Genomic DNA, 14,846 nt, shown 5'->3' on the forward strand with positions numbered 1-14,846 from the left:
CTGGAAGGAACTGGATAGACTGATGCAGAACTTCATCTGGGATCGCAAACCACCAAGACTTAAACCTTAGAAGCTTCAATTACCTCAGGATAAAGGTGGCCTTGGGGTTCCTAATTTTCAGGCACATCATTTGGCGTTTAGAGCTCAATTCCTTGTCCCATTTCTTAATGACAATCCAGATGACTGGACGATTGCAGAAGCGGCCCGTGCAGGTCCATTGACACCCATAGCGATCTTGTCCACGGCGGCAACTTAAGGAGGTAAAAAGATTGCCACTACTGAATTTTTGTAAAGTGCTTGGAGAGATTTACTTGGCCTACTGGGTATCAATGCCTAGAAGGCACCGGATGCTTCTATTTGGTTTAATGCGGGGGTTAAAGACAATGGGAGGACGTTTTTCTGGTCAGAGTGGTTTTTCAGTAGGGTCAGATGGATCAGGGATCTTGAAAAAGATGGAAATTGGGTTAAGGCTACGGTGGTGAAAGCAAAATGGGGTATTCCAGGCTTCTCGAGCATGGATTATAGATGGTTGAAAAAAGCAGTTGGAGAGGTGGATTGGACAAAGAGCCTGGGTATAAATCTTTTTACTAGCAACCCCAAAAAAGGAGGAGGAGAGCTGGCCAGCAGGGTTTACAAGTTGATTGAGGCAAGATATAAAGAGAATGACAATTTACGGGAAGATTGGGGTGAGAGACTTGGTTGTGATATTTCTACTGGACTCTGGAAGAGAATGTGCAAAAACGTCAATCTTTGCTCGATTAATCTGGGTGAAAGATCTGGGCAAATTAAAATTTTAAATAGGGTCTATTGGAGTCCCGAACGCTTATACAAAAGAGGTCTTGCTGATTCTGATGAATGTTGGGGATGTGTCCACCAGGTCGGTACTCAGGAACATATGTTGTGGAACTGCATAAGAGTGCATGACTTTTGGCTGGAAATTTGTACAAAATGTGAGGAGGTGCTTGGCAAGAGGATTGATTTTGATTTTAAGACAATGATTCTAGGTGGGGATGAATTGTTGGAAGATTTGACAATCCCTCAAAAGAAGTGGCTTCTTATAGGTGCTGTAATTGGTAAGAAAATGATTTTACGTGGGTGGAAAACTAAGGTCTCACCGTCTGTGAGTGACTGGAACGATGAAATGAATAAAGTCGCTGACATGGAAAGGACAATTTACAGAAGGGAACGGAGGTTGAATCTTTTTTGGAAAAATATCAGGGAGGTTTTGTGATATTGTTTGTCGATGAGGGGGGTATTTCAATGTGTATATATTTTAGGGCTTATTTGTATAGTTTGTTAAGTTTTCCTGAGGGATATGATGTTTTGATTATATTGTTTTTTTTTAATCAAAAAATGTATTTGATTTTCAAACATGAATAAACATTACAACTAACAGTGTGCATTGCAGGGGAGGGAAGAGAAACAGAGGGTAAAACAACACAGGGAAAGAAGAAAAGGGGAGGATGGGGCGTCAGCCCCTCGGACCATCAAGTCTTCGATGAGGGATCTCATGAAACAGTTTGTGCGTATTGGGCTCGCTGGCCCGGCGTTGCCTCGTCCATTTAGTACATGTTGCTTGTGTCCTCACGTCGGGAACATAGCTATCATCTTCCCATCTCTGCCATATCTTGCTCGCTTTTTGCAGGCATCCCCTTGCCGCGTACACCCTGCGTTCCATTATTACACAAATGTCCATGTCTGTGACCCATTGGTCATAGCTGGGTGTTCTCCAATCCCCATAGCTGCGCATTGTTCCTTCTGAGTATCGCTGTAGCGGTTGACCAGAGTAGTGTCTCGTAGCGGGGCAAATCACATTCGTCAGAAATCCCTAACAGGAGCTGTTTTGATCCCCTTTGTATTGGCTTGCCATGACTCTGGATAGTTTGTCACAGCATTTCCGCCATAGGTGCTGTATATTGTTGCATTCCCATATGATATGGAAGAAAGTTCCTTCCTCACGCTTGCAGCGTAGGCATCGCGAGTCCGAGGCCCTGCCCCAATGGAAGAGTGCCACTCTTGGATAATAGGTGCGGTGTAGGATCTTAAGTTGGACCAATCGGAGCCTTGACGAAATGGTCACTTCCCGGGGGTACATCAGAGCTTCTGTCCAGTTCTCTGGTTGTAGTGGTCCCACGTCCCTCTCCCATCTGGCTTTCAGGCTGACCAGTTCAGGCGTGGCAAAGGATGTGATCACATTGTACATAGTTGAGGTGACTTTTTGTTTTATTTGGTCCTGGACTATGTTGCGCTCTAGCGGGGTGCATTCTGGCGCGTCACTGATGATCTCTCGGTGGGCGTGCAGTGCGCGTTTCAGTTGAGTATAGTGGTATTCCTCAGATGTAGGGAGGGCAAATTCAGAACCAGTTTTTCAAACGGGGCCAGTTTCTCCTCTCTCATTACGTCCCCAAATTTGGTGATACCACTCTGGGTCCAGGCGGGCCATTTAGGCAGCTTCTGTATTTCGAAGAGAAGACTGTTGTTCCACAGAGGTTGGGCTAGTGTCAGTTTCGAGCCCCATCCTACGTGACGGTGTGCTTCCGTCCAGATTTATGTGATATGCGTTTCCATGTTCGGAGCTGATGCGCGGCCCAGGCCGCAATACAGCAGTTCCAGGGGTGTTGTTATACTGTTAGTGTTGCTCCTTCTGATGTGCGGCAGGTTCTTGTCCCCATGGAGCATGTCATCCACCACCGCCAATTGGCTGGCCCAGTAGTAAGTTTGCAGTCTGGGCAGCCCAATCCCAACCTCCCAGACGGACCTCTCAAGAGTAGAGAGAGCAATCCGCGGGTGGCCCCCGCTCCAAAATAATTTCCGAAGGATGCGGTCAATTTTGAGGAATTCCTGATGAGGGATGTGCAGCGGTGCATTTTGCAGGATGTACAGGAACTTGGAAAGAGCAATCATTTTGAACAGGGCAGCTCTGCCCATCAGTGTCAGTGGCAGGGAAATCCAATGGCGAGTATCCTCTGCGAATCTCGTCACGACTGGGTGGAGGTTCAATGCTGTGTAATCTGTAAGATGCTTTGAGATTTTTACCCCGAGGTATTTAAAATGTTCTGTTGCGATTTGGTAGGGGCAGTCCGCCGGACATGTGGCTGCCATCCTTCCTATGGGGAACAGGATGGATTTGGACCAGTTCACGCGTAGGCCACTGAAGGCTCTGTATCTCTTCAGCGTTTGTGTGACTCTTTGGCAGGAGTTGCGTGGGTCTTTCAAGTAGATGAGCAGACAGAGTGAGACTCTGTCCTCCCATGTCTCTGACCAGCGGAAGCCCTCCCAGAGTGGTGTGTCTCGTAGGAGGATAGCCAGGGGTTCAATGGCAATTGCGAAGATCATGGCTGATAGGGGACAGCCTTGCCTAGTGCCTCTGCCCAGTCTGAAAGGGTCCGATTGCCAGACGTGGACATTAGTTCTGGCCATTGGGTTTTTGTATGTACCTAGCTCATAAAATTCGAGCCAAAACCCATGTGTCTCATTATGTCCCAGATGGCCTCCCATCTCACCAAATCGAAAGCCTTTTTGAAGTCGATTGCTAACAAAGCCAGCGGGCCTTGTATGCTGTCGGCTTTTTCCAGTGCTGAATGCAGTCTGTAGAGGTTCATGCGCGTCGATCTCTGGGGCATGAAACCGCATTGGTCAGGGTGGACCAGGGCGGGGATGACCTGTTGCAGCCGGTATGCAAGTATCTTCGCTAATATTTTGGTTTCGCTATTTAAAAGTGAGATTGGCCTGTATGAACTGCAGCTTTCAGGGGGTTTGTCCGGTTTGAGTAATACTATTATTGTGGCTTCTCTCAGATCCGGAGATAAGATGCGCCGTTCTCTTGCGTATTGGTACATTCGCAGTATGTATGGGGCAATTACGTTGGTTCCCACCTTCCGCCACAACTCAAATCGGGAAGCCATTTGGGTCTGTGGATTTGCCTGACTGGAGGGCAGACATGGCATTCAACACCTCCTCCTCCGTGATGTCCCTCTCAAGCAATTCTTGTTGTGTTATGTTTAAAGTGGGGAAGTTGATTTCCTCTATGATTGAAGTGTTTGCGCAGGTGGTGGGTGTTTTATAAAGCTCAGCATAATAGTCCACAAAACCCTGTGTTATGTCCTGATCTGTCAGTAGTGGTCTTATGCCCCCTGTCTGTAGCTGCCTAACATGGCTGCGTCCCTGCTCCTTATATTCCAGACACGCTAGCATTTTGCCGGCTTTATCGCCAGTTTCATATACCCGTGCCCGTATTGCCGAGTGTTCGCGCCTGGCATTTTCCAGTGCTGTGTTTTGGAGCTGCTTCTGTGCTAGAAGTAAGGCTCGGTTCAGTACCAGTCGTGTCTTGGGTAATGTGCATTTCCTCTGCCTGTTTTACCTGTTGTTCCGCTTCATGTACCTTGAGTAGATATTGCTTTCTCTGTGCAGTCGTCCATGAGACAAGTTCCCCCCTCAATACTGTTTTGTAGGCCTCTCGGGGTCTGATGCGGACTCTAAGTTTAGCTCGAAATATATTTTAGCTGTCTCTTGGAGCTTGTCCACCAGGTTCGGATTACGAAGATAGTAATTATTCAGGCGCCAACTAAGGGGGGGGGGGGAAAATCGGCCTGGAAGTTGTGATTTTCAGTGCCAGCAGGGAGTGGTCGGAAATGCCCCTACGGAGCAGACATGCTTCTTGTGCCCTGTGTAGGTCAGTTGATGGGCGAAAGAAGTAATCCAATCTGGAGAGCGAGGCGTGGGCCCCACAGTGGAAGGAATATTCCCTGGAGTTGGGGTGGAGATCTCTCCATACATCACACAGGCCCAGAGCATTCGTGAATGTAGCAAGTTTGGTGGGTACACTGGGATTTCTATTGCGTATGTGTGAGCGGTCCAGGGTTGTGTCCATGACTTCATTAAAGTCTCCTCCTATTATCGTGATGTCGGAGGTGTCTTCTGTGATCAGTGGGGAGATGTTGGCGAGTAGCGGCGTTAGTAGAGTGGGCGGTACGTAGATAGCCAGCAGTGTGATGGAGTGTTCCCATAGCATGCCTGTCATGTATATGTATCTGCCTCCGGTGTCCTGGGTAACTATGTTCAGATGGAAGGGGAGTTTTTTGTGTATCAGTATCATGACACCTCGTGAGCCCATTGTGAAGCCTGCATGGAGAGCTAGTCTATAGTTTGTGCTTTTGAATAGGGAACACTCTGTGCCCGCGAGGTGTGTCGGACAGAAATGCCACGTCTGGTGCGTGTCTATTCAGGTATTGCTCTACCAATCGGCGTGTGATTGCATTGCCGAGGCCGTTGACGTTCCATGTCATGAGTTTGAGCGCTCTGGCTATGTTGGCATTGGTGTTACGTGATGCCATGTATGTTTGTGGCTGAAAAAGTGTGTGTTGCTGATGGCAACACCAGGCTACTTTGCGTTCATGTTCTGTTCCCCTCTTGTTTGACTTTAGTGGGTTCCGTGCTTGACTGGTCCCTTTCATAACTAAACAAAACAATCCCATAACTTCCCACCCTATACTTCTCCCAACTAGAAGCATCGGTCGCCCGAACATTAGAACTACAAGTTGTCAACAGGACAACTTACATAGGACAAACTAAACCTGAGGTTCAGGTGGTACCCCCTCGAGAAGTATAACTAGGGGGATTCCACCGCTAATGCTAACGTGGAGTGTATTTGTCAGGGGGAGCCTTAACGTGCAGGTATGAGGCGTCTCCGCGACCGTCTCGTGCAAGTGTGTGTTACCTTGTATTGGGTGTTGAGGTGTGTTGCAGGTGGATCGATGGTTCAGTTCATGTTTACTGCTGGGTATCTGGCTCTGTTGGAGGTCGAGGCGGGGGTCATCCCCCCATGTCTTCCGGTGGGTCTTGTGCTGGTGGCTGCCCCTCCTGCCATGAGAGGTCGACCAGTCTCCTATGTGTTGTTCAGCCCAGCGCCATGCTTCTTTGGGGTGATTAAAGTGGACTGTGGTTCCCTTATGGTAGATCTTGAGCTGTGCGGGAAAAAGCAGACCATATTTCACATCCATCGTATGCAGTTGCTTTTTCAGGTGTTCAAAGGATTGTCTCACTTTTTGAACTTCCCTGGTATAGTCAGGGAAGAAGGCGATTTTGGAGCCATTGTAGGTTGTCGTGCCCTTGGCGCGTGCATGTTGCAGTAGTGCGTCTCGGTCCCTGAAGTTTAGAAATTTCGCTATTATCGTGCGTGGGGGTGCCACGGGTGCCGGCCTGCCCGAGGGCATTCTGTGTGCTCTCTCTATAGAGAAGAACCTGGAGAAAGAGTCCGGTTCGAACAGGTCGGTGAGCCACTCCTCCAGAAACAGTTCCATAGATTCTGCTTTCTCGGGTATGCCGAGTATGCGCACGTTGTTGCGTCTAGATCTACCCTCTCTGTCTTCTATTCTGTCCTCCAGCACCTTAAGCTTAGATGTAACGCTCTGGCGTTGTTATCGCATGTTGTGAATCCCATCCTCTGTGTTGGAAATGTGTTGTTCGGCCTCTCCAGTACGTGCCGTTAGTTTTTGGAGGTCGTGCCTGAGAAGGGACACATCCATGCTAATTCCGTCCATTTTCTGTTCCATTGACGGGCGGCCATCACATCCTTCAGGGAGATCGTATTGTCTGTCTCTATCTCCTCCGAAGATAGCGAGTGGAGGTCGGGAGCTTGTGGCGGAGGCATGGTGTATTGATCCATACTACTAGGAGTAGGAAGTCTTTTGGATCTGTCTTTCCCCATGGTTCTTGTTGCGCCTTGTGGCCGTGGGCTTTGCGCAGAGATCCCCTTGCAGCAGCTAAATAGTGGTTTATATTGTCTGCACACTTCTTGCGGTCTATTGGCACTGGGGTTGCGCTCAGCAACATAGGGTAGTCCTCTGCAACATAGGGTCCGGTTAGGATCCTCGTGACCAGTTAAGTACCAGTGTGCCCCACTAATTTGGTCTAATTGCCTAGTGGTTATTTAGGCAGTGCTTAGCCTCTGGTCCCGGTGCTCACCTTCTGGTGCCTTAGCGGAATGAGGAGGTGTGTGCTAGTCCTGCGCCTTATGGGGGGGTTCCCTCCGTGACTCAGTGTTATGGTGGCACAGATCAGCACGTGGGACTGCAGCCTCCCCGCTAGGCCCGCCTGCTGTGTGAGAAGCGCAACCAATCTTGCTGCAGGTCCCAGCGGCGCGTCCGCCCGCTGCACCGGTTGGTATGGATGTTAGGGCTGCCGGGTTCTCAAGGACTGCCCGCTTATGTCTGGAACGGGATCCAGGCTGTGTCTCACTGCAGGGTTCTTGTCCCCCTTCCACAGGCAGTGTAGCTGTTGTTCCCGTGAGGCTGCGCCTCTCCCCAGGTAGTATGTATGCCGCTTTCCTCCGTGCCCCTGCCGGGACCAGCTGTGGTGGGCTCTCGTGCCCCAGCACACCGCAGGTCGGACAGGTGCGCACGTCCCCGCACGTTCACTTTCTCACCGGGAGCTGGGCTCGGCTCCCATGGCGCTTCCTGGGGGTTGCGCGTTCACTTTCCTCAAGCGTCTCCCACCAGCGGCTGTCAGGTGGCGAGCCGGGCTTTGCCGCAGTGCTGCCCCGCTTCCCGGTTTCAGTGTATTCGTTTACACCCATTGGCGGCCATCTTTAAAGTGGGCTGGCTGGCGCCCATTTGGAGTTCTTTTGACCCACAGCTCTGTGGTTCGGCCGTGGTTTTTGCTGCTTTTCACCCCACTTGTGCTCGGGGGTGTCCGACACCCGTCAGGAGTGTTTTTGGCTTTGTATTGTGCAAGAATCAGGCGATTTTATCAGGATTTGTTAAACGGTCGCGGGAGCCGGAGAGACTCACGTCTTTCCCATCGCGCTGCTGGCCACGCCCCGCCTCGATTATATTGTTGGTCGTTGGGAGGGTGGGGGGTTTTATCTGTATAGATTTCAGGACTTGTGTGTATAGTTTGCAATGTTTTCTTAAAGGATTTGTTGCTCTTAAGTCATTTTATCCTTGCTTTCATTTTACCTTTGCAATGTATTTTTTCTGAATAAAATGAAAATAAATTGCACAGAAAAAATAGAATGCAGTTTTTCTTTTTTTTAATTATCTTTATTTATTAATTTCCGAATAAGCATATGCAAGGACATTACAGCATACGTTCTATATACTGCAATTTCCTTGCAGTTGCTCCAACACTAACTCTTTGTAGTCAGAGGTGTTGCAAGGTCTGGAAAAGATCAGGGGCTAAGCTAAGGTCGGGACTGGCGGGTCTCGAGGCTAGCCAGCATTTTGGTTGTAGCACCTGAGCTTCTATCCGGGGCTAGAACCAAAAGACATGGGGCTATAGCCCCCTCAGCCCCCAACTCCCACAACCCCAGCAACACCTCTGTTTGTAGTGTTTGTATTTGTAAATAGTACACCTCCTTTAGGTCTGTAAATACTTTGTTTTTGGAGAGTGCTCTCACAGCGTATTTTTTCCTTTTGGGTAAACGATTTAATATAGTGAACAAGGGAGATGTGTAGCATCCTAGTATAAGTGGAATGTTAAAGTAGAACATGGAATATAGAACGTAAGAGAAAGATGCAGAACTGTTGAGTCAGTTGAGAGGGAACCATAGAGGTATCCGCTGGGGTGTATGTGTAGCTCACAATAAAGTACATATATCCAAATACCTGTGTTGTGGATCTTTTGAACTATATTTTGAGCTGAGCCTATGTATACGATAGTTGTAGATGGGCTTCCCTACGTGCACCTGCTACAGGAAGGTAGCATCTGACAAATATTAAAAGTACTTGGCCACACAAGGATGCACTTCCCTTACAATGGCTACATAACCTCGGCATGGGAGTCTGCCTTTGAGCACAAGATAGGTGCAGCTGGGCGTTTGGCTGTTTTAGGCAGGGGAGGTTTTAGCTGGGGATGGCTACACCTGCCCACGCCTGACCTATTTGTAATCCTCTTTGGCTTCTAACATACAAATAAATACAGAAATTTGACCAACACGATGAGGTTACGAGTGCATACACTACTCATTTCTGTTACACTATTGGCTCAGGCTACAGAATGGTATAGGAACACTGTAGTTACAAGTACTACAAATACAGCGTGGGCACCGCTGGCAACATTATAGGCACGGGTATTAAATTAGCACTTGGAGTGATATGGGCATGTGATTCTATTACAGGAACCCGTGCTTTCTCTGTATTGCGCGGGAAAGCCATGCAGTCTATTCTTTTTTGGAATTACGGGACTTGTAGTTTTCCTAAAGTTAAAATGGGAATTATTAAACTACAAACAACAGAATTCAAAACATGGCTGGATGGAATTCTCACACAAGTCAAAGAGAAAACTAAAGAGTTCTGCACTTGACCGAAAATGGAGCTGCGAGATATTTACTCCTTCTTATAGCTTGGAAATAGCTGCCACGCCCATTCCTAATAAAACTCAACAGCTACTCGCGCAATAAAATATACCTATTTCCGTCACCTACTCAATTACAGATACATTACACATTCAACTGCAACAATTAAAAAAAAATGTAACACTGCCGATTGGTCTGTTTCTACGACACTCACCACAAGGGGGAGCGTGGGTTAGAAAAAAGAAAAAAAAAGCGAAGCCCCACAAGGAGCGAGCGCGCTGTGTGGCGGGTACACTAGCATGTGTCAAAACGTTGTGTCCAAAACAGCGCTGCGTGCCCATGCTGTATTGCACGCGTTGTACTTGTGCAAGTGCTGCGCCCATGCCATACCTGTATTCCTTCTCCCTGCAATCGCTGGTTAGTCTCTGCAAAGTATCCAGATCAGGAGGCTCCAATGTATCCCCAAGCTGTATAAGAAAGAACCCCATATTCTGAGATAAAACAGATAGTTTATCCACGGACGCTGTCATTTTAGGACCAGTGTACTGGTTTGAGGAAGGGACCTAGCAACGCGTCCTCCACACGTGACTTTAAAGTTACGTTTCAACTAGCTTTGGTCCGCTTCTTTCGTTCTATTAGCTGGGATTTCGTAGCAGCAAGCATCGTCCCAGAGATACAACGCGGCACAGCACGAGACTATGGTCCATGTGTCGCGATCAAGTGCTGGCTCTGAACTTTATATCTGGATTTACTGAAACCAGTTTATATTTAGTGCGTGTCGTCCTCTGAGATTAAGGGAAGAAGGAATGGGGTTATGAACGCTGGACCTGAGTTGGGCTTGTAAAGGGGAAACTAGTATTTTGAATGCTAAAGTAGACATGTATTTGCTGGAGGTCTTGCTTCCATTTGCTGCTACTGACCCCTCCGCCCAAATCAACAATGTGCTGTATATTTAATTTTAATAAAATCAATAAAGTTATGGTGGGTTAAAAAAGGCTTGAAAAAATACGTGCACCTGAAATGTGAAAGTAGGATATTTCATTTTAGCCAAGTCAAATATGCCGCAATACCACCTAGTGGCTACCATAATTTTATTGGTGCTATGGAATCATGACCCAATGCTCCAATGAGGAGGCTGTGAAGATGAAATTGCACTGATGTATTAATGGTGAAACTGCTATGTAGTTGTCTGGCAGCCTTGAGAACTGTCTGTCTTGGGTTGATAAAGCTGAATCTAAAGTAGCAACACCCTGTAAGACAATTTCCTGCCTAGCGCAAAAGGCTTGCATGTGGGCTAATTGGCATTTGATATGATATATTTTATTTATATCGCGCTCATACATAAGTGTTTCAGAGCACGACAAGGGAGCGGAGCAGGGGAGAACAAAACAATGATCTTACTAGGCACAGTGACATTTAGAACGTGCAAGGGAAAGTGAAAGGGGAAAAGTGCATGAAATGGGGAGAAGTGGAAAGCTCGGCACAGAGGAACAACAGATAAATAATAATAAATGAAATAATAAAGGCAATAAACCGTGGTAGTCCAGCCAGCAAGTGGCAAGTGCTGGTTTAGCCGACAGGGTGTGTCTGAAAGTGCAGAAAGGAAGGAAATGGGGTGGGGGACAGTATGGGTACAGATACAGACCCTAGTGCAGGGGTGGCCTGGAGGCAGTGCAGGAGTACCTGGTCCCGGAGCACAGAGGTTAGCCATGTGCACAGTGCCGAGAGAGAAACAGATCAGCAGGGGAGAAAGGGGGCAAAGGCAGAAGCAAACAGGAAGATCTTGAGGTGCTTCTGGAACCGGAGATGGTTCTCCTCAAGTTTCAGAGTGGCAGGGAGGCTGTTCCAAAGGGAGGCCCCAGTCGAAGATAGAGATCTACCCCCAGCTTGTTTCTTTGAAAAACAACATACCCTGAGGGAGTAAGAGGTAGATGAGCGAAGAGTGCTCTTTGTGATGTGGCTCTGAACTGCAAATGATCTTCGATCGATGGCTACTAGGTGATGTTGTAGCATGTGTGTCAGCTCAAAATACTGTTCCTACTTATATATGTATTGGTGCTATCAAGTACTGCGCCTTAAACCACAATATTTGCTAAGAGCATTTCGGTCTGGTGGCTTCACTGATAGCAGTGAAAGTAGATCTTAGTCTGTGTCACTCCTTTAAACAAATTGTGTGATTGTGGTCTAATCACTTTTCTTTGGCAAAATATTTCCATACAATGTTCTGTTATGTTATGGTCTGAGCCTTTGTGTGGCCCCTTGCAAGGTCAGTAGAATCAATGGAGGTGCTGTGCCTTCACATAAGCATACATATTGAAGAAGCAGCACTAATGCATCACTGCATGCTATCATAAAGGGCTTGTGCTTTTCCACACTACATTTCTTTCTTGATAATGCACTGCATGCAAGGGTGTATCCTCCTCCCCCCCAAGGTTGTCTAAATGCCAACCTGAGGCAGTGGCAGGTTTTATGACAGAGAATACGTTGTCACATGAAGCAAGGCTCCGGAAGAAGTTGTCGCTCTTTGCTTTAGTATAAGAGAAATGATTACCACAGAGCACCTTACCAGCTTATTATTGGACAGCAATATTGTCATAGGTATACTACTTGGTGAATCTATGTATCAATGCTTATTACCCTTGTATGTACTTTTTATGTATGATAAGGATTAAATGCTATTAATATCTCTCCCGCACAGTTTTATCACTTAACCAAGTGTTTCCACTTGCAATATATAGTCCTTTAAACTCATAAATAGAAACACATTAATAATGCTCTCAATGTCTTGGTTAGTAGTTTTGTATATTTATTCTCTTGCTGAGATAATATATGAACATTAAAAATAAGATAGTTAAACATTATACAGTTATTAATAAGCAATACAGTAATTGAGTAGATATCTAGTATCTTCTAAATGTCGAAAAAACCTACTACCAATCAACAATGTGTGTGTAACCATTGTGGCCCAAAGCAATTTAAAATCGTACTTCCAATCATGATGCTGTGGATTGGGAAGCCAGGGGATAAGTGAGGTTATACAGACACACCTCTGCATATCCAATTAGGTGGAAAGGGATACAAACTCAGACAAAATGTACTGCTTCTAGGGGGGGTTAAAAGCACCACAAAAGCGATCTACAGTAAAGATTTCAGGTAAAGCCATTTAAATCCTCCTGTAAAGGATTCCTATCCCCCTTCCTCTGTACTTTGGTGTCCCTTTTCCTGGCCAAAGAAGTACTAGGGGCAACACAGGGTATTGTGCTGAAACTTAGTAGCACAACAAAATTCAGTATTTCTCCAACACTGAAAGCAGCAAGGCTATACTAACAAAAATACCCCATGTTGTCTCTCAATGTTGCTCCCATAGAAAAGAACAATGTTGAAAGAAATGGGTAAAAATAGCTTACTTCAGCCCTCCAAATACTGAAACAATCAAAACATTAGAATTTGGAAAACTTTTGCCAATTTCTTGCCGCTTGAGCAGTTTACTGTTTCAGGATGAAAGCATTTTTGCTGCTTGTTTCCAAAACAGTTTACATTAATGTTTAGCTTTTCCTCCAAATTATTGAAGCAAGCATTACAAATCAGAATTTAAAAAATTGGCAAATTGCTCAATTCAGGCTCATAGACTACAATTAAAGTCTTCGCCTAGTCATTAAAGGTGTGCTGTTCCTACAACTGAAGCGACTCCACACAAGGTAGAGCTGGGGTAATGCCATCTGACCAGATTCGACTTCTTCCAGGATGGATTTGGTCAGATACCTTTCTTTCTCAGCTGCTTTTTGAAAAATCTCAGTTGTGTTGGAATTTGTTATTTTAAAGTTCTTGAGGTGTGCCAACCTGCGCAACAGCAGTGGAAACTACAGATGCCAGACTTTGGCATCAGGCCACTATAGATGCACCTGTTCAGAATGAACCTATGGTTGGAGAATGACTCTGCAGCAGTTGACCACATGGGTGACTGATCAGGCTGACAATTCCCACAAGTACAGCACAACATATAGCGTTGAACTGGATGATGTAGGAGCCACTGGGTAGCAGATAATGCTTGCATCTTCTGGCAAATAAATGCCTCAACCCTTCTTGCACTTGTGGTGCAGACCGTAGAATTGATGAAAGTTAATAGAGCTTTGTTTTTGTAATGATTTGGCTCTTGGCCTGTTTGGTGACAACACAGTCTTTCAAGATCTTACTGACTGATGATGCTTGAATCCCCCCGTGTCACACAGGCATGTGTGTGTAGGTAACTTCGTAGGAAGTAGTTATCCAGCATCCCTCACCTTGATGTAGGGACCCAAAGATTGAAGTGCTTGGGAAAACAGACTTGCTTTTTTAGGTACTGGAATAAGCAAGACACCATGGATGGTGGATGTTATAGATGTACCCTAGCTGATGGTGTAAAAAAGTGTTTGTTGCGCTGTGTTGTCTTACTTCCAAGACAACCACTTTGCCCCTTACCTATCCTTCCTCGCCGATGGCAGTCCAGTTGCTTGTGCAACTCCATGCATCAATGTCACGTATGACAGAGTGTAACACACAAAGGACACCTCCAACCGTGGCACACACTTGTATGTCAAAACTATCCTTCATTGCTCCTGCACTTTCAGGGTCTGCAGGTGTCTAGCAGCGTGCCTAGACCACAGCAAAGGTGGCAGAAATGTGAGCTGGCCACGGATCATGGCCGCCTCCATCTTGGACATTCTGTGCAGGTGATGATGACTGGCACCACGCTTTCATGCATGGGAAGCGTCCTCTGCTGTTTGACGAGGCACAGCAAGAGGAATAACTTCTCTTTCAATACGGTGTGGGATTTAAACCTCTGGCAGCCGGTCATCAGAACCTTCTGCTATTGGACCAGTTCTTTTCTTCAACACAGTACTTGCTCTTGCCTTTTCCTGACCCTGTCCCCCTTTATCTCGCCTTGAACTTCTTTATCCTCCCTATGGATCACTTCTTACCAGTCATACATTTTTCCCTATTGCCTTTCTTGTTTGCCTGTCCTTCCTTCAGTTTCCTTGTCCCTTCTGCTGCTCGGTCACCTGGACTTGCTTGTCTACCTGCCTACCTGCACGCACACTGATGTGATTACCTCAGCTTTTGGTTTCTTCCACACCTATCATCACCATTTAATATCCTTTTTAGACCTCTCTTCTAGCATCAGCAGATCCAAGTAAAAGTAATGGAGCTGTCTCTTGGTGCAGGTAGCGGGACCCTAGGAGTTCCCACGTGTATTTCATAGAGGAACACTCTGAGGCTGATTCTGCCATTACCATTGAACAACTTCTCACATCCTGGAAACCAAAGAGATACCTGTCCTCCACGCTCAGTGTCTTGAATGCTGTGGCAAACCAGAAGAAGGAATCAGACCAATGTCTGACATGGATCAAGGGTTTATACTAAAAAAAAGAAAACCCCTAACTTGCCCTATCTCTATGAGAGAAGTTCCCTGCCTCGAAACTAAACCATTGGTGCTTGTCAAAAGAAAACAGTCCTTAGTCCAAAATCCTTTCAAACTAATCTGCCGCTACCACTCTTGGAAAACGTAACTAAAAAG

General features: G+C 46.5%; 1 protein-coding gene across 2 annotated transcripts in view; it reads right to left on the reverse strand.

Moving 5' to 3' along the window:
- ATXN10 (ataxin 10) overlaps positions 1–9,868 on the reverse strand; it is a 1,945,293-nt gene extending 1,935,425 nt beyond the window's left edge. Inside the window, exon 1 of one of the 2 annotated variants that reach the window (XM_069628187.1) lies at positions 9,683–9,868. In XM_069628187.1, the coding sequence (XP_069484288.1) occupies positions 9,683–9,822 (140 nt within the window). In that variant the 5' untranslated portion in view covers positions 9,823–9,868. The remainder of the gene's footprint in view (positions 1–9,682) is intronic. The other variant, XM_069628188.1, reaches the window with a different exon arrangement.
- Positions 9,869–14,846: the final 4,978 nt, after the last annotated feature.

This window comes from Ambystoma mexicanum, chromosome 12 (assembly GCF_040938575.1).
Source record: "Ambystoma mexicanum isolate Mex_15411 chromosome 12, UKY_AmexF1_1, whole genome shotgun sequence".
Classification (NCBI taxonomy): Eukaryota; Metazoa; Chordata; class Amphibia; order Caudata; family Ambystomatidae; genus Ambystoma; species Ambystoma mexicanum.